Source organism: Uranotaenia lowii, chromosome 2 (genome assembly GCF_029784155.1).
Source record: "Uranotaenia lowii strain MFRU-FL chromosome 2, ASM2978415v1, whole genome shotgun sequence".
Classification (NCBI taxonomy): domain Eukaryota; kingdom Metazoa; phylum Arthropoda; class Insecta; order Diptera; family Culicidae; genus Uranotaenia; species Uranotaenia lowii.
In genome coordinates, this window is record NC_073692.1 from 352,650,728 (window position 1) to 352,671,795 (window position 21,068).

General features: G+C 35.4%; 1 protein-coding gene across 5 annotated transcripts in view; it reads right to left on the reverse strand.

Moving 5' to 3' along the window:
* LOC129748550 (G protein-coupled receptor kinase 1) overlaps positions 1-21,068 on the reverse strand; it is a 538,704-nt gene that overhangs the window by 256,592 nt on the left and 261,044 nt on the right. For all 5 annotated transcript variants that reach the window (XM_055743204.1, XM_055743205.1, XM_055743208.1 and 2 more), the window contains one exon: positions 4,954-5,030. In XM_055743204.1, the coding sequence (XP_055599179.1) occupies positions 4,954-5,030 (77 nt within the window). The remainder of the gene's footprint in view (positions 1-4,953; positions 5,031-21,068) is intronic.

The following is a 21,068-nucleotide window of genomic DNA, read 5'->3' on the forward strand; positions in this document are numbered from 1 at the left end:
TAAAATATCGACTCTCGACTCTCGACTCTTGACTCTCGACTCTCGACTCTTGACTCTCGACTCTTGACTCTTAACTCTCGATTTCGACTTTCGACTCTCAACTCTCGACTTCCGACGCTTGAATTTCGACTTTCGACTCTCGAGTCTTGACTCTCGACTGTCGACTCTCAACTCTCGACTCTTGACTTTCGACTCCCGACTCTTGACTCTTGACTCTCGACTCTAAAATATCAACTCTCAACTCTCGACTCTCGACTCTCGACTCTCGACTCTCGACTCTCGACGCTCGACCCTCGAATTTCGACTTTCGACTCTCGACTCTCAACTCTCGACTCACGACTTTCGAATTTTGACTTTCAACTCTTGAATTTCGACTGTTGACTCTTGACTTTCGACTGTTGACTCTTGACTTTCGACTCTCGACTCTCAAATCTCGGCTCTCGATTCTCGATTCTCGACTCTCGACTCTTGACTCTCGACTCGACTCTCGACCCTTGCGACTCTCGATTCTCGACTCTCGACTCTCGACTGTCGACTCTCGACTATCGACTCTCGACTCTCGACTCTCGACTCTAGACTCTCGACTCTCGATTCTTGACTATCGACTTTCGATTTTCAACTCTTGACTTTCGACTCTCGATGCTCGATGCTCGACTCTCAACTCTCGACTCTCGATTCTTGACTCTTGACTCTCAACTATCGACTCTCGATTATCGACTCTCCACTCTCGACTCTCGACTCTCGACTCTCGACTTTCGATTCTTGATGATCGGCTGTCGACTTTTTTGTTTTCACATCTTGACTTTTAGAGGATTATCAACTTTCGGCTATCGAATCTCAACACCGAAGTTATTCTTGACTCTTGAATATTGTTTCAAAACTCAAGGATATACAACTAGAATTCAGTTACAAGTAAAGATTTGAAATTCTTCAAATTTATCTACAAGAATCCCCTCAGGGTCTTGAATTCCGTTTTCCAAGATTTGTTTGTCATGGAATGCAGCAAAAGCTCATCCGTCAGTTTAAACGAAGAAAGCGTAGGCACGCTTAATCCACACCGTTCAATCGTCTTAGCAAAATACGACGCTTCCACTTCCTCACGGAAAAATCGTTCCGAAAACCGGAATTGTATTTTGACGAGCACTGGAGAGAGATTGTTTAAGTTGGTTGATTTTTCGATAACAACAGGCCAGGCCAGAATTTCCAGCGAAAGTTTGCACTCAAACAAATGAGATCCATCGCGCGAGTCGGGATTTCTTCGCGCGGCTCAAATTAGGAGTCCATTTTCCCGAGAACGTAATAATGAATTCCGCCTTCCATTTAAATCCACTTGACCCCCGAGGGGATTGTATTCCATCCATTCCTGTTTCCAGTTTCACCCTGACAGCGGTCGGGGTCCTCGGAGGTTTTAGCCTGAAGACGTTGAGCCATTCCAACAGTCCAACATCTTCCTCGTTTTGATGATGATGGAGTGGCGGCTGTTAAAACGAAACAATTTCCCAGAAAGTGGTGGTGGTCGATTTCGGAATCACAAAACGGGGACTTCCCGCGGCAGCCACAAAATCTGAGACTTATGAGGGACAGGCTAGGCGGCAGCTCGCTCACTAAGAAGGGCTCCGAGAATAAATTAATTTGGCACTCGTTTCCACTCTCTGCTGGAAAGCGCTTTCGTTAGAAAGTGGGTGTAGATTTTTAAAACGATTCGTCACCGCCGCCGCCGCCATCCTTATCGGTTCCCCGTAATTCTTCCAAGTTGGGGTTTTTTTTATGACGTTTGGCACGGATCAGCGCATCGGACGTATCGAGCGTGACAGTTTTGTGTCAGTTGGATTTCGGATTATTGTCTCATCACGAAGTTGTGAAATTTTAACTGGAAGTGGCTGAGAACCCATCGATGAAACAAGAGCTCCATAGTTTATGATATTCAACTATTAAATCCGAAATTTGAACTGCAGAATTCATAAAATATCCTACAGCTAAAATTTACAAGATGATACAAGATACACGATGAACAATGAAAGAGTACTGAATTAAGAGTAGAAAGACTAGATTCGAGAGTCGAAAGTCGAAAGTCGAGTATCGAAGTCGATGGTCAGAAATAAAAATTTGAAAGTCGAAAGTCGAACCCGAAAGTTGAAAGTCCAAAATCTAGAATCATAAGTTGAAAATCAAAAATCAAATGTTGGACGTTAAAAATCGAAAATTGGAATTCGAAAGTCTATAGTCGTTATTTAAAAGTCAAAAAACAAAAGTCATGATTCGAAAGAGTAGAATCGGAATTCGAAGTCGAATGTACGAATCGAAAGTTGAAATCCGACAATCGGAAGACAAAAGTCGGAAGTCGTAATTCGAGAGTCAAAAGTCGAAAATCGAAAGTCGAAAGTCGAAAGCCGTAAATCGAAAGTCGAAAGTCGAAAGTCGAAATTTGAAAGTCGAGAGTAGAAAGTCGAAGTTGAAAGTAGAAAGTCGAATGTCGAAAGTCGAAAGTCGAAAGTCGAAAGTCGAAAGTCAAAAGTCGAAAGTCGAAAGTCGAAAGTCGAAAGTCGAAAGTCGAAAGTCGAAAGTCGAAAGTCGAAAGTCGAAAGTCGAAAGTCGAAAGTCGAAAGTTGAAAGTCGAAAGTCGAAAGTCGAAAGTCGAAAGTCGAGAGTCGAGAGTCGAAAGTTGAAAGTCGAAAGTCGAAAGTTGAAAGTCGAAAGTCGAAAGTCGAAAGTTCAAAGTCGAAAGTCGAAAGTCGAAAGTCGAAAGTCGAAAGTCGAAGGTCGAAAGTCGAAAGTCGAAAGTCGAAAGTCGAAAGTCGAAAGTCGAAAGTCGAAAGTCGAAAGTCGGAAGTCGAAAGTCGAAAGTCGAAAGTCGGAAGTCGAAAATCGAAAATCGAAAATCGAAAATAAAAAATCAATTATCGAAAATCGAAAACTGAAAATAGAAAATCGAAATTCGAAAGTTAAAATCGAAAATCAAAAGTCGAAAGTCGAAAATAGAAAGTCGAAAGTCGAAAGTCGAAATCCGAATGTCCGAAAATTGAAAGTCTAAATTCAAAAGTATAAAATCGAGACTTGCCGAAAGTAGAAAATTTGAAATCGAATGTTGGAAGTTGAAAGTCGAAAGTCTTGAAAGTCGAAAATAAACAATCCAATCAAAAATCGAAAATCGTAAATCGAAAATCGAAAATCGATAATCGAGAATCGAACATCGAAAGTAGAGAGGAGAAAAATCAAAAGTCGAACGAAAGTCGAAAGTCGTAAGTCGAAAGTCGAAAGTTGAAAGTCGGAAGTCGAAAGTCGAAAATCTTAAGTCGAAAGGGGAAAATCGATATCCTTAATTTGAAAATCGAAATTTGAAAATCGAAAATCGAAAATCGAAAGTCGAAAGTCGTAAGTCGAAAGTAGAAAGTCGGAAGACGAAAATCAAAAGTCAAAAATCTACAGGCGAAAGTCGAGAATCGAAAGCCTAAACTCGAAAGTTTAAAGTCGACAGTCGAGAATCGAAAGTCCTAATCGAAAGTCGAAAGTTCTAATCGAAAGTCCTAATCGAAAGTCGAAAGTCAACAGTCGAAAATCGAAAATCGAAAATCAAAAATCGAAAATTGAAAATCGAAAATCGATTGTAGAAAGTCGAAAATCGACTGTCGGAAGTCGGAATTCGCATGTCAACAGTCGAAAGTCGAAAACCGAAGTAATAAGTCGAAAGTCGTAAATCAAAAATTGAAAATAAAAAATCGAATATTGAAAGTCAAAAGTCGAGAGTCAAAAGTCGAGAGTCAAAAGTCGAAAGTTGAACATCGAAAGCCAAAAGTCGCAATTGAAAATTCGGGAGTAGAAAGTCGGAAGTCTTAAGTCGAAAGTCGAAAGTCGAAAGTAGAATGTCGAAATTCGAAAGTCGAAAGTTGAATGATAAGATTCAAAGTCGACATCCGAGTGCCAAATGTCGAAAGTCAAAAATATAGAGTTGATAGTCGAAAGTTGAAAGTTGAAAGTTGAAAGTTGAAAGTCGAAAGTTGAAAGTTGAAAATCGAATGTTGGAAGTTTAAATTCAAACGTCGAAAGTCGACAATTGCGAGAAGAATGACAAAAATTCAAAATCCAAAGCAGAAAATTAACAGTTAAAAGTAAGAAAATCAAAAATCAGAAGCTTGAAGTCGAGTGTCGAAAGTCGAAGGAGAAGACTTGAAAATTCTGGTTTGGAGAGCCGAGATTCAAATGCCGGATAAGAATATTGAAAGATAATAGTCCAGAAATGAAAGTCGGCTGTCGAGAGTCGAAAGTCAATAGTCGAAAGTTGATTATCAAAAGATTGGAAAGTCGAATTCGAGAGTCAAGAATTGAAAGTCGACAGTCAGATATAAGAATCGAAAGTCTTTAACAGAAAATCGAGTGTTGAAAGTCGATAATCAAGACCAAACGCCGAAAATCGAAAGTCAAAATTCAAAGTCAAAACTCGAGAACCAAGATTCAAGATTCAAGATTCAAGATTCAAGATTCATGATTCGAGATTCAAGATTCAAGATTCAAGATTCAAGATTCAAGATTCAAGATTCAAGATTCAAGATTCAAGATTCAAGATTCAAGATTCAAGATTCAAGATGCAAGATTCAAGATTCAAGATTCAAGATGCAAGATTCAAGATTCAAGATTCAAGATTCAAGATTCAAGATTCAAGATTCAAGATTCAAGATTCAAGATTCAAGATTCAAGATTAAAGATTCAAGATTCAAGAATTCAAGAATCAAGATTCAAGATTCAAGATTCAAGATTCAAGATTCAAGATTCAAGATTCAAGATTTAAGATTCAAGATTCAAGATTCAAGATTCAAGATTCAAGATTCAAGATTCAAGATTCAAGATTCAAGATTCAAGATTCAAGATTCAAGATTCAAGATTCAAAATTCAAGATTCAAGATTCAAAATTCATGATATGTAGGGACTAAATGATTTAAATCACAATCACTTTCTTACCTAGCACTTGGTTGAAGATTTTGTCGAAGTTCACCTCGTTCTCCTTTTCCAGATATTTGTGCATCACACTTCGAACACTGAAACGAGAGAAGAAAGCAGAGAAAAAAGGCAGAGTGAGAAACCGAGTTAAAAACTTTTTAATTAATTGTCTGGATTGCTTTAAACATGATTGAGCCAAAGTCTTCGTTCTAGGAAAACCGGTACAAAACCTTTCAGCTCAGCTTCAGGGTTAAATCGGGCACAGGTTGAACTTTTCGTTCGGTTAAATCGAGAAAGCTCTGAGAGCGTTGAGAAGTTTTAAATATTCATAGAATAGCTTGTCATATTTCCCGGAAAATCGTTAATAATTGAATTTTGGGGAAGCGTCGTTCGGTTCGATTTGAGCAAACCGGCCCTGGGCAAGCTTGTTTCCGTGTTTGATCAATACCCAACTTTTTCACCCGAGGGAAGGTCAGTCCCGAAAAGCTGACAATTTTCGTGATGGACGGGGTGGTTTTTAGCGTTTAATTGTGGCTCCGATTTTAAGCTGCGCTTTGACGAGGACTCAAATAGAAAAATATTCGTCACTCGAATTTGATTGATCTGGCCAATCAACGACGGTAATTTGGAGGGCTCGATTCCGGCAAATTGATTGGGGATTGTGGCACTTTGGGGACACTCGTTGATTACCTGATGGATGAATGTATTTTTGAGGGCCCATCAATTTGTCGATAGGAAAAAATCAAACGAAAACCAAGAGCTTTTGGGGAATCATGCAATTTACCTTCAATGACCATTAGGCTTTTGGAGGTAGTTCAATTAAGTTGATTGGTAATTTGGTTCCTTGATTGAAAACTGAAGTGTTGTAGATGAATATGGTCTGAGATTCATATTTGAGTTGCATTTCGAAGTTTCCACAAATATAAAATTTATAAAAATCGGTTGAGAAAACAAGAGAAAAGTATGCATCCGGGAGTGTCAAATTGACACTCCAGGTACTGTAACGGGAAAAAAAAAATCTTGGACGGATGAAGGTTAAGCAAAGTTAGAAATCCTAAGCACTCTTCATAATCGAACATCTTTCTCTATGATGTTCACCCTCTTTCATTGATATGCATTTGAATTCGAAAACGACTTTGCTCCAGCAGCAAGCAATCGACTTTTCACTTCTGCTGTTTAAACCATTTCTGAACACCTTCTGTCCAGAGCAAACATTCAAGCTGCAATTCATCTCTTCAAGCAACAGATTTTCTGGATCTCCGTAGGGGATCTTACGGGGTGGAAAAGCATTTGCCAGAATTATAGATAAACAATGCAAATTCTGCCTGCATGGATGAAATTCACACAATTTCTCGCAAGACACACACAAACACCGGCAAATGCTTTCCAGTTTCGCATTTGCAGTGGTTGGAGATCGGCCCAAACAAACCATTTCCATTTACTTGGCTGCTGCGCCGTTTGGCGCAAAGTGAATAATTAAAGTTTGAGCCGAGAGAGTATAGTTTGTTTATCTTTTAGGGGGAAAATTGTTGGAAAATTTTTCCTGTCAGAAAAAATAACAGTGGATGATTGTGTTTTTTTTCTCGTCTTCTTCTCCGCTTCTATCTTAGACCGCTGCCATTTTTTTGTTGGTTTTTCTTCACTAGCTAGCTTTCATAGATAGAATGACTTCATGGATGCTGTCGGAGTGCCTTGAAAGGGATAGAAAAGCACCCACGCGGCAGCAGTCCGATATCGGTTAGCCAAACGAAGTGAGATGAACATTTAAAACATTTGAAACCAAACTCCAGGAATGAATTTTTTTGTGCTGTGTTGTTTAGTTTTTTTCCCCACTTCGAGTAAACTGTCAGAAGTTATTTTTATTTGTGTTGTTTTTATCCAACTTTTGTGGAGTTCATTTTATTTGATGGTAATTTTGTGAAAGATCAACTCTCGTAGCCGTGGGTTTTTTGAGGGTTTTTCTGGCTCCGAAACAATCGCAGTGAGGTTTATCATGAGATTTTAATGGCACTTTAACTGTCTTGCCGCAAACAAAGAGAACACTTTTATAGGAATGCTGCACCGGAAAATGTGCACTTTTGCGGGGTATGTTATACTTATGTGGTGTGTTCCAGTTTCCGGTTTGTATGTATGCAACAGCGCTATAACTGACTGACTACGGGATGCGGTGCTTCAGGCGGAAATAAATTGTGATAAAATAGGTCGTTTACGTTAAATTTGCATTGGAAGGAACTGTGTGCAACTCGATAGTTTTTCTGCCACACAGCCCAGCAGTCATCCTCCAGGGTCTTCTACTCTTCGTTGCTTCGAATTCTAGCCAGCGAGTACTGCCACTGCCATAAAGCATGTCACGCGTACCGAGAAAAACCACAAATCCTTCATATCGAATGCAAACCCACGGTTTGCTTACCTTGCTCGGCGATCCCTTCATGCAAGAGATTATTTTTTTTATCGATTTTCACAACTTCAAGGAAGAATCACTTCTAATGGTGGCTCCAGAGAATAGTTTTGAATATTGACAAACTAACTGAAAGTTTAACAACTTATCTACCGAATTTTATATGACGATTTAAACAAAAGATTCTGGATTTTTCAAAGAAATTGCGAAGATTTTGCTAGAAAACCACAGTATATCAAGGCATAATGATTAATTTTTAGGTTAGATTGTCAATTCTTAACTTACTCTCTGGAGCCACTGCTTAGAAATATTCCTCATGAGAAAAAAAAATAAAAAAAAAACATTAATTATCTTGCTCTTCTCATTCGTCCACTTTTTCTAAATGATACTAGTTTACAGATATTTAAATTAAAAATATTGAACCGACAATTAGATCCGTTTATAAGTTCGGAACAATCTTAAGAACAAAATTACAGTTATTCTCAAAATATGAAATCTTTAGAAATAAGTTCTTGAACATAAATCGAAAAATCTTCGGAGGCGTTAAACCAATTGCTATTTTTTTTTGTTCATATTGCAGTTGTAAATTTTGCCATAATTTTAAGTTTAAAAACAAATTTAGGTTATGGTTCACACAATTCAATTTTGTTGACTTGAATTTAAAACAATGAATTAATGCGGTTAATGATGAATTAATGATTAAAATACGGTTCAAAATATTAGAAGTTATACTAATTTTACTACTAGGGTAATGTTTGTTCATTTGAATGTTACTGTAAAATTTAATTAGTGCAAGTAGAATAAAACATAATATATATTACGCACCTCTAAACCCAATCTTTTCTCTCGGAACAGCAAAAAATCGCTGAAAAAGTCATCAAAATCCTTAAACACAACAAAATTAGATGCTATTTTATTTGAACACGAATTCTGTTAAAACGTTCAAAACCAAAACAATAATAAAAAGCTTGTATCCTTGTTTTGCATTAATTGTGTTGTCTGAATAAAATACACTTTTAATTAAAAACGTCATATTCCTTGAAACTGTAACTGAAAGATTTTCAAACGCCTTCAAAGTGGGTTTCCATAACACAAAAATATTATTGGACCGCCTTTGTACCAAAAGTATCTAAATTAAATCTAGCTTAAGTTTGCCAGATTATCCGGTTAAACCCGGACTTGCTTAGATATTTGTTCATAAATTTGGGAAAAATCCGGTTCTGCTCAGATGCCCGGGTTTCTCCAGAATTTTATGATTTTTTGGAAGCCTCAAATACGGTTGAAATCAGCTGATGTTTTCTGATGAAAAAACCTTGTTTGAGGCGTTTTTTCTTGATTTTTGTCACAATGCTTTATGCTTTTGTTCAAATTGGCCCGGATATTGCTCGGATTAAATTTTAAAATCAAATGACTGGTTTTCAGATGAAATTAACTAAATTCGTCCGGCCCTTATACATTCTGGAAAAAATCTGGCAACTTTAATACGTGGTTCTATTTTTAAATCGTTATCCATACCTGGATCAGGATCAGGATCGAGTTCGGGATTTTTGGTTTCGGAGTTTCAATTTTCGGCTTTTCGATTAGGAATACTCATAGTCTTTGTTTGTAAACCCTTTTTATTTTGATCGCTTTATCATTAGGGACAACTGAAGACGAAATCAAAACTAGAATTTATTTGTTCCGTTCGTAAACAATAACAATGCAATACAATTTCAAAACGGTTTTGTCAGTTGTGTCGTTTTGATTCAAAATAGTAATAAAGGTCAATATGACCCTGGGCGATTTACCTTCACTTTTTAAGCCAAAAGGATTTTTTTTGAAATTGGTTTTTTTTAAAGGGTACGCACCCTGAAACCCAGATGTGAGGTTGAAAAATTCTTTACTGGGACTAATCCACTATTTGAGGCTCTCAGAGCCTAAAAGGTATGAGCGCAAACATCGATTTTGAGTTAGTAATGGAAAATATTTTTTTATATTTCAAACTGCGGAACAAAAATTTGATATGTGATGATAATACTTTTAAATAAATTCCACCCGCTCATTTTCACCATCTTTCATTTCATCTAACCTTCTATAAAATTCCATAATCTTTAGATGGCCCTACTAAAAAGGACATCACTTTTCACCGATAAGGCCGATAAATTAAAGTAACAAACATAAATAACGGTGATTAACTCTTCATAAAATCAAACTATATTTTGTGATTTTTTCAGATTTTTAGAATTTTGTTTACATACTTTTACAGTGCATTCAGTAATTTCATTTTTTTTTAATATTTCCCAAACTCCAAAGTTATTAATTTTTAACAAAAAACTACAAACAAATACTAGGGTTTAGATTAAAGTCGTTAAAAGAAGAAATTTCATAAAAAAAAATGTGTTGTAATTGCTTTATGCTTTACTCAAGAAAACTGTATAAAAACTTCAGGTTAAATCTTATTCACAGTTTTTATATCGTTTGTAGCCCTCTTGAAAATCATTTACATCCAGATATCTTTTTCCAATACATTAAGATATCTTTTAAACGGGTTGGTTTTGCTCTCTATTTCAAACAGATGCCTCTAAGCTCTGGAACAACCACTGATGATGACGGTCTTTAAAAATGCTAGCAGACGTTCAGAACCTCGCCAGGGAACCAAATCAGTTTAAAAAGCTTAAAACAAGATAAACGATTTCTCCGTGAGGAAATAACGTACAAAATTGGAAAAAATATGTTTATGCTGGATTTTTATAAAATAAAAAATGAAAGATAAATTATTTGTCTGCATTTTAAATCTCTTTTTTTTTAATTTATTTGTTTTACAAAGGTTTCACAAAAGTATGTGACGACTGACCTTTTTTCAAGGAACCGTGTTGGTAAGGTGAAATTCTATTTTCTCCTATTCGGCCTAGTACTTCGCCCAACTATTCGGTACATCTCCATCTTGATAGATAGTTTTGAAGAACTTTTTCAAAATCTGCGCAGTGCTTTGCGAATCTGTTGATGTACTGTTATGAAAATTCTCGTTTATGACTTAGATCTTATTTTTCTTTTTGGAGTTCACTAAAATCGAAAATAGCTTTGCGTTGGATATAAAGTCTCGTTCTACTCTTGAAATGTGCACCGAATAAGCTTTAGATGGTCTTCTTTAGAAAATCCGAAGATTGATTTATCATTTTCTTTGTCTTCAAGCAAATGATTTCTCTACATTCAATTATATGCCTGTTTTTTCTGTTTTTACACTGAGCGAAACAAGATAAGAACCATTATGTGTTTTTTTTTTTTTGTTAAAATATGAATAATTGAAAATCATTGTTTTGAATCTTGCAACGGATAAATCAAGCATAAGTTAACTTTTTTTAATGAAGCAATTGGCATTGAGGACCAAAAATGTGAAAATGGGTGCGAAATAAGAATAGTACTACTTACGTTTTTCAACAAAAATCAAGATTATATTTTAAAATTTACTATGATGTTGATGTAAATTATAATGACTCTCCCATATATTTGAATTAATTATTCACTGCATTTTAAGACGTTTTCTAGTATTCCAAAGGATTTAAAGGGTTTTTATGAGATTTTCCTCTAGCACTAAGAAAATCGACACTTGAGCTAAAGTACTTTACCAAACTGAATAATTTCTTCATGCACATGACATGACACGATGAAACATAGATTCATGTCTGAATTTAAATTAAAAAAACGGCTTCTCATTCAAAAACATTTTTTTTATCAATCAATCAATCACTGTTTTTCAGGATTAAGTCATAGATGACAGCAGTATCTTGCAATTGAAAGGAATTTAGACCTATTTTCTACAATCCGGGATTAATTAAGGTGTGGTGGATGAATTTGGTCAGGAAATTAAAGTACTTGGTATAGCGCGAACGCCTTGGAAATTCGAAGATCACTGAATCAAATAATTAGAATTGCATCAAAGTAACTAAAAAGTGTTTTCCTTGGACCGAAGATCAGCATTATGTTGTATTTTCCGATGAAACATGCAAGCTCGATGGCTAGCAGTGTTATTGGTATGATTTGCAATTGAATCGGATGTGGAGATGATCCGAATCTTCGGCGGTGGTAAATTCTTGAGCTGGTGAGTTTTTGCCAATCCAGAAAAGCTTTCTTCAGTGTGAACTCTAAAAAAACTGCTTTGGAAAACTACATCTAAATAATATCCGAAAAATCAATATTGAGACATTATTTGGTTTTAACTGAAAGATAGGGCTGCCATCTACGACTTGATACTTGAAAAAGTGTAGGCCGGATTAAAGGGGGGGCAAAAGGGGCAATTGCCCCGGGCCCCCTGGCTCAGAAGGGTCCCCCTAGGGAAAAAAAGTTTTAACTTTTAACTTTAACGTGTTGTGAAAATTGATAATTTATGCCTCCAAAACGAAATTTTTGAGCAAGTTTTATAAAAAATAATCATGAAAGGTCTAATTCGATTTAAAATCTGTCGATGTATTTTGATGAAAATACTTTTTTTTCAGTTTTTTTTCTTGATATTTGTTGAATAATTTTTGAGTTTTGACAAAATTTGCCCGGATATTGCCCGGATTTCGATCATCAATTTTGAAATCTAGTGCCCGGATTTGGCCAGGTTTTTATAAAAATTGCCTAGATTTGTCCGGCCCGGATAGGTACTGAAAAAATTCTGGCAACCTTAAGTTAGGAGTAAGCAGTGAAGGAGTTCTCCCGCATTTTGTGAACTGAGAATATCAAAATATTGGTATTGAATTTCAAAATTTTAAACTCAAAATTTGGACAAAAATAATGTAAACCGAATTCGAAAAATCGAAAAAAAATAAGAAGAATATGAAGCAAAACACCTCAAATTTTCATTTTTTTTTTTTAAATCGAAACATGTTAGTCAGGATATTTTGTACAGAACAGGTAAAATAAAGAAAAAACATCTCCTTATTTCCATTAGAATTTACAAACAACTTGCACATTAAAAATGTTTGTTATTACGTTAACTTTCCAAGTAATGGTTACTGCGCTTAAATTGCCGCTAATTTTGCCAAAATTGGCTCAAAGTGCTAAAAGGGTACAGAGAAGTTTTACGGTAAATATTTCAGAATTCAATCCGGGCAGTATCCTGGTTATTATAACTTATCACTTTTCAATCATTATTCTTAAAATTTCTGTTAGAACAGAGTTTTTCTATTGAATTTCCATCCAAATTTCTGCCATTGACTTGAAGTTCGTATTGAAACATTTTCAACTGATTTTTAAAAAATTTTATTATCTACTGAAGTAAATATGCTGAATTTAGCATATCAATTTCCAAAAAAACATTCTCAAACTATCATAAAAACGATCACATAGTTGAGTTGCTTATATCTTTGAGTGATTCTCTCAACATGAATATTTCTGTGTTTTAAATCGTATCTTTTTTTCAGATTCAATTCATTGAGATTCTCCAGTCTTGTGTTGTTTTATCAGTTACTGAAGTTCAATTTCATGGTTTTTCTGAATTTCGAAAAATTAGGATCTTTGTTTGAGGTACCAAAATCATTTGAATTCCTTATCTGTTTTATTTTTTTTGTTCAATGATAAGTGATTCTCTGATTAATGTTGTATGTTGTATGTTGGTAATCCACCATGGGTGCACGGATTCACCGCAGTTTGACCAAAGTATGGATTCATTTGCATTATTTAGATACATCGATCAATTTCCAATGCAGCGTTTACCATACCCGGCACCATGGCTTCGTATGAACTGTTATGGAGTGAATGTATTTCGTGTCTATGTAAGTATATTCTGGGGGAATGAATCAATCAGCTACTTAACCAGTTGAAAATTTATAACATTTTTAATCTTATAAATTTACTCAAGTATTCCGGCATCCGTGTATATACCCGGTCAGCTGGCAACTGATTGAACATTCATAAATACAATTTATATAATATTCAATGGTATCAATAAAACGATCTCACCATAGTTCAGCTTCACAACTCCTCTCTGCCCGTTAGTCAGCAGCAGATCTACGTTTTTTAAATTAATTTTCACTGTATTCTTTGCAAATGACTTCTGTCTTCTCATTACACCAAATCTTTGGCACTCTTCTAAAAGATTCAGAGCCATAACTTGCTTACCCCACACTGATAGGTATGCGTCGCGCCTCATGTAAAATCACTACACTTCTCGAATCCAGCCCTCTACCCATCCCCTCAAACACCACACGCTAGACTCCACCACGAAAATAAAAACCGGACCGTTGTATACATTTGTCTATGTTATGCTGCCCTCCACTTTCATATACATTTAAAAAGCAGGGCTTTGTTGATTAATCTTCGCTAAAAATGGCAAGCAAACTTAAAATCGCGTGAAACACAGCTTCCGGGAATAATTAAGCCTGCCCATCCGTATAGAACGCTTCTACTCCTAAATTACATCTTTTTCTCGGCTATTTAATCAACCCGCCAATTTTCACTAATCATGGTATCTTATCGCCTTTTCTAGAGGTCTCGTTGATAAGTGATTCTCTGATTAAGCGTTAAATCTCTTTTCTAACCATCTTTTCAATCGATCATTTTTGCACTTATATTTACCCCTTCTTCTTTGAGGGCATCAAATAAAACTTTTGTCACATTTAGAACAACAAATTGACAACAATTTTTTTTATCTGATGAGAGTCATATTCATAAACATCCCATGAAAAGGTTTTTGTTGTGTTTCAAAGATGTAAAATTTAAATGCTTATTAGGTGCAATTTATACTTTGGCTCTGATTGTAACTTTGAATCTCTTTTTCAATCTAATTAATATTTTGTTTCTCAAAACTTGATTTTAAATTATGATTAAGTTTTGAGACACTGAATTGATCCTTCCCATTATGTGAAATGGTAATCAGGTAATTTTTTTTCGATGAAGCACAAACCAGACGATCAATGAGGAAATGAAAATCATTTAAAATATCTATCTGGACATTTTTTACATTAGAGAATTTTAGTTGGTGATAAAGTAAGGTTGCCAGAATTTTTCCCACTCCCGTCCGGGCCTAGCAATTCCGGGCATTTTTTCAAAAAAAACCTGGCAAAATCCGGGCATGGATTTCAATTTTTCAAATCCAAAAACCGGGCAAAAACCGGGCAAAATTTAGGTGTTATTATATATAAAAGCAAAGAAAAAATGCAAAAAAATTGAAATTAATTTTTTATTAATGTAATTGCAGACTTCCAAAAACTGTTTGGAACACTTAAATATTTAAAGGTTTATAAAAGTGAATCAGCGAAATTATTTGAAACAACCGTTGAAAATTTCCATACCGTTAATTGATTTTGCTGAAACTTACTCAAAAACTTTGATTTTTATTGGTTTCTTTGTGAAAATTGTGAATAAATCCGGGCAATATCCGGACTTTTTTCACGATATCCGGGCAACCGGGCCGGACCGGACTTTCTCAAAATTTTGCATCAAATATCCGGGCAAACCCGGATAAAACCGGGCAATCTGGCAAGCTTATGATAAAGGTATTAAAAAAAGATGTGAAATTAATTTTGCATTTTACAGCTGTAATAAGAGCTTTCATTTTTGATAAATTCCTAAACGTTTTCGCAATGTTTGCACGTGAGTAAATAACAATTTTGATATGAAGATACCAGAAACTATCTTCTACACAAACAACATGACTATAGTAGACAGTATACTGAACTAATCTCCAGTTCTTGTAGACATTTAAAGTGTTTTGTATTCTCAGGGATAGCATTTGAAAAAAAAATCGAATCATATGGGCCCACCGGGAAAAATTGACCCGGGCCCCCCGATGGCTTAATCCAGCACTGAGTGTATGTAGTGTACTGTAAAAAATCGAAGTTTTTGAATTCCGTCCAATTCAAAATTAACTCAGAACGTTGTCAAATTCCTTAGTGCTAGAGGAAAATTTCTTAAAAGCCCCTTCTGAACCTTTGGAATGCTAGAAAACGTCCAAAAATGCAGTTATCTATTTAAATAGGTCGTTTAAGCATTATTATTCACCTTAAGACAGTAAATTTTTGGTCCTCAACGCCAATAGCTTCATTCAATAAAACAAACTTATGCTTGATTTATCCAACGTTCCCTACCTTCTTTTTCGGTGATTCCAAAACGTCCAGTGTTAACTTCATAGCGCTATGATGTCTTTCGCTCCGTAGTAGTGGTTCAGTATTTAAGCATTAACATAACATCATCGATAAATATGGATTCGATTTCGTTCAGCTAGCTACATCGGGTTAGAACCTCACAGAATGACCTTCGAATGACTGGATAAACGGCAAATCCATCTCCTGAAGACATTTTTACTTGTAAACTTGTCCATTTGACTGGCCCAAATTTGTATGGGATGATTTTAACAACATTTTTTTCTACACGGCACCCCTTAGATTGGTGCATTAAGCAGCGGTGTTTAAACTCGCCTCGGAAAGAATCATTCGGCTGATTTTTTCCGAGTTTAACTTGTTGTGTGCAGATTGATTTTATCTTCGTTCCAATCATGACGTGATTGCACACAAAACGAAGAGAACAGTTCCGAGTTGATGTTTTCCCCTCCTCGCAGGAATAAAATCACACCAATGAAACAACAGAACGAAGCTTACCGTACACGAATGCACACGAGCGATCGTTGCCCGACGGACCGAGTTAACATTCCTCGCACCCTTCTCTCGCTCGTTTCCCGTTCCCTTGTATCTATCACTTTTAGCCACGCCCCCATGCGTTGTCCGATTGATGTGTTCGGCTGCCGAACGAAAACGATTTTTTTCTTTAATTCGCTGAACTGTTCGTTTGCTTCGCTAATGTTTCTCCCCCGATTGCTGTTTACTCCTGCCGAGTTTACCCGAAGCTTACTTCCTGATGCTTTCCGAGTTGAACTTTAGATAGCATCATTGCAGATTGAGTTTAACGAAATAAAATCGTTCTGCAAAGAAGGGCAAAGTGCGAGTATGTAGACTCGCGATTTTAACATCTCTGGCATTAAGGTGAAAAAATAACTTTTTAAAGTTTCAGGTCATTTGGCAGAAACACGAGCTGGCGCAAAGGACTTGAAATTTGTATGGAGATTTTCGGCAAAATATATGAATAATCGACATACTTTCACTCTATGTGTTCTAAAATATGTTTCCAATATGCTAGAAAGCTCAGAATTTCAGGAATTGTAGTTCAAAGAATGACTAAAAAGTTTGTAGAAGATTGTGACGCGATACGAGTTGACTCTGATGAGTTATCCGCAATTGAATGTGTGATTTTTTTCGCACTTCTTTGATGTATCGTGAACGATGTATCGGTGGATTATTAGTACTAACTTGATCGCATTGTCACACAATGAGAATAACAGATAGAAAGTTTGTGTCCTCGGCAAAGTCTAAATGCCCTGCGATAATGTTTGTAAGAGCTTTTTTCGCAACTTTTCCGAGGACACAAACTTTCTATTTGTTATTCTCATTGTGTGACAATGCGATCAAGTTAGTACTAATAATCCACCGATACATCGTTCACGATACATCAAAGAAGTGCGAAAAAAATCACACATTCAATTGCGGATAACTCATCAGAGTCAACTCGTATCGCGTCACAATCTTCTACAAACTTTTTAGTCATTGTTTGAACTACAATTCCTGAAATTCTGAGCTTTCTAGCATATTGGAAACATATTTTAGAACACAAAAAGTGAAAATATGTCGATTTTTCATACAATTTACCGAATATTTCCATACAAATTTCAAGTCCTTTGCGCCAGCTCGTGCTTCTACCAAATGACCTGAAACTTTCAGAAAGTAATTTTTTCAACTAAATGCACCAATCTAGGGGGTGCCGGTGGAATATACGGATTTTTTTTGTTATGGGCCAGTCTATTGTCCATACATAATTGCTCCAGTGATGAAAACTTTGGACTTCTTTCGACAGCCAAATTTACAATTACAAAATAAATAATTTGGCTTGCCAAATCATAAACTTGGGAGCAAGTATTTCAGCGAAAAAAAAATTTCAATCCTATCTGGAGTATTCCCCTTATGGTTAGCAAGGTAAAATTCCCGCCCCGGGGCAGGCGCGGTCCCCCCCCCCCCCCCCCCCAAGCGGCAAAAATCCATTACAAAATACCCGCAAAAGCTCGAATTTCTATAAAAAGTTGGAACTTTTCTTAGTAGATGTGCTTTCCAATTTTAAAAATTTTCCACTCCGTGGGGGTGTTTATTCAACAAAAAAGTTAATTTATCACTAAGGCTCAATATTGAAAAAGTCGGTCCACCAAACTCAAGCAGCTGTAACTTAGGATTTCCTGAACTCAATTATACCAAATAACTTTTGTTGATAAGTTACTCAATAAAAGTGTGTTGTTGAGTGTTGATTTGGAATTTTCTATTAATAAAATGTAAGGACAACTTTTTTTTTAAATTGTCACTAATTTCCCTCATATGCCTCAATTAACACGAGCAAATAACAATAAATTTTAGTATTTGCTTCAAATTAAGAGCTCCTGAATTCTTGATTTTGTTTTGAATTTTAATTAAATGAAAAATTTGGAAAAGTCATAAAGGGGGGGGGGGGGGGGTGAAAATGGTTATAATACTGAAATACTTGAAATATTTGTTCTGCTTTCATCATACATTTATTGCCTTCTATTGCAAAATAAAAAATCAGGTTATGAATCACAGTAAAGATTCTTTTTTGCGAGAATTTTTCACCTTCAATTAACCCATCATTCAAATATGAATTATAAACTTAAAATTAAAACGTATATTATGAAATTCAAAAACCAAAATTTAAATTTTAGATCTGATTTTATTTGATTCTGTTTGAAATGTATCACATCAAACATTAATATTATGGATGACTGTGAAAAAAATACAAGTACTTCCATACAGAAATCAAATATAAAATATTCATAGTAAGAGTTTAAATTTGAAAAAATCCTTCCAAGAGATTTCAGCAACAATAAATCGAAGAAAGAGATTATCTATATATATAAAAAGCAATTTCTGTGGGTTTGTTTGTTTGTTTGTTTGTTTGCTTGTTTGTCCTCTATAGACTCAGCCGTCTTAAGAGCTAGAGAGCTGCAATTTGGCATGTATGTTCAATAGGACCAGGAATTATGAAAAATGTTTTCGGATTTTTGGATGACCCCTTCTGAAGGGGGTCGTCCATACAAGACAAATATTGTTTTCGCGATATTGACGTTATTTTTCGTCGGATTGTGATGAAAATTTGCACATGAGAATTTTGAGAGATGGCCAATCGATTTCAGGCAGTGCATTTTGGGCCAGAGGTCGGCAGAAGGGGTCGTCCATATCAACTGTTTATTGTTTTTGCGATATTGGCGTTATTATACATCAGATTGAGATGAAACTTTGCACATAGTAGTTTTGAATGACGAGCAATCAATTCGAGATGCTAGATGCGGAGTCAGGGGTCGTCCAAAGGGGTCGTCCATATTAACTTTCAATATCTTAGTGATATTGACGTTTTCATACATCGGATTGGGATGAAAATTTTCACATAGGAGTTATTAGGGACAAACAATAGATTTCACTTATCCAAATTAAAGTCAGGGGTCGGCCAAAGGGGTCGTCCATATTAACAATTCACTGTTAATGCTATATTGTAGTTATTATACAACGGATTCAGATTAAAATTGGCACACCAGTTTTGAGGGACGGGTAATCGATTTCAGCTATTAAATTTAGTGAAAGGGGCTGGCAAAGGGGGTCGTCCATTTTAACCTTTCCATATTTTTGCAATATCGTCGTTATTATACGTAGGATTGGGATGAAAATTTGGGCACGGTAGTTTTCAGGGACAGGCAAACGATTTCAGATGTCAAATATTTTGCCAGGGGTCGACGAAAGGGGTCGTCCACATTAATTAAATTCCACTGTTTTTGGCTATATTGACGTTATTATGCACTGGATTGCTTAGAAAATTTGCACACGGGAGTTATGAGGGAAGGTAAATCGATTTCAGATATCAAAGATTGTATAAGAGGTTACCAAAGGGGGTTTATTTTTTTGGTAATAATTGCGTTGTTATGCAACGATCGAGTTGAAATTTATAAACGGGGGTTTCGCCACGGTCTATTGATTCATGATTTCAAATTAAGATGTAGACGTCAGAAAAGTGATCTAATATTTTCGCGATTATTACTTAACAATGTATTCGGAAGTGCATCTGGAAAACGTTTGGCAATTGACTTTCATACAAACTGTTAATAACAAATTCCAAGTTTAAAGCGAAACGGAGTTCGCATGGGATCAGCTAATCTTTTATAACTTTTGCGTTTCCTATGACTTTGTAGTGCCAAAAAGGAACAAAAAAGTATTTATATCAGCTGTTTCAGGAATTGGTGTTGGAGATAGAGATTCAAATTCATCTCTAGAATCCAAAATCTGCATTCAAAACTATATTCCGAAGTGCAAAGAATTTGAAAACTGATTTCAACTTATTTAGGAGCTCTAAATGCAAATTTATATTATTTTATCAGCTCTTTTTCCGGTATAAATTTTGAAAATACAAGGCTCATTGGAGAAATTTGTGAACTTTTTTGCAAAAGTGTAAAATATAAAAAAATAGAAAAAAAAGTATTAACTAAATGATCAATTTTCATAAAGACTGAGAGTAATTTACCATGAGAAAAAATTATAGAAGTAAGTATCTTTCCCCATTTTGTAAAATATGAAGATTATCTCGACGAAATCTGTATTGTTTTTTTTCGGGAATTTGTTACTTTTTAGCATTCTTCCGTTTGACCTGCATCGATGAATGAATAAAGGATAATGAAAAGATTTAACATATTTTTTGATGTTCAGGTTAGTTACTTCATCCATTATCATTGATCGATTTCACTCTGAACTGCTAAGTTTTAAAATTATTCAATGCCAGAAAATAAGAAGGGAAAAAACAGACAAGAAATCGAGTTTGAGACGCAAAAAGCTTCCAAAATCAATTTGCCACTGTTTTATTTTTTCTAGAGATGTACCGAATAGTGGTATTCGGCGAAAGGCCGAATACCGAATATTGACCTTTTCAACTATTCGGCCAAACGAATATTCGGCCGAATATTCGGTTGAATATTCTGTTGAATTTTCAATAGAAATAATTCTATTTCTACTGCTAATTCTAATAGAAATCTTCTATTTCTGCCATCCTAATGTCTCTCATGTTTTTAAATCGACCATTTTCAACCAGATGTATTCGATTTTTTTAAGTAGAGGTCTCTTTGATTTTCAAAATGTCAGCATTAGCAGGAAAGGACATCGGATGACTCGTCGCTCCTGGGACGTTTATCACAAAAGAGATTGGATTCCAGTGAAATCTGGGATAAAACATGTGTTAAGCTATTTGAAATTGCTTTTTTAAATCGAATTTTATGAATGTCTAATTTTTGCTAGAGGTCATCAAAATATTTGCCAAAATTAGCGATGATTTTTTACCTTAAGCAAACAATACTTTCTACAACACGTATCCACTCAGCCGAGCCTGAACGATTTTTTGAAAAATTTGTAAAAAAAGGAAATATGAACAGAAACTAAGTATTATTTTCAAACATACGAGAGGAAAAAGAAACAAAATTACTTGAAATTTATAGTTTTCATAGAATTACAACAGCAGTGTTCAAATCGTACTGAACGAATAATTTTTTTCTAAAAATTCGTTGTGTAAAAGAAAATTTTTAAAAAAATCCAAGAATATATTTGATTTTTTTTTTCTGAATAAACCCGGGTAAAATCTGGAAAAAAACATGTGGCCCTGCCGGTCAGATAAGCTTTTCTCTAATTCCTAATTT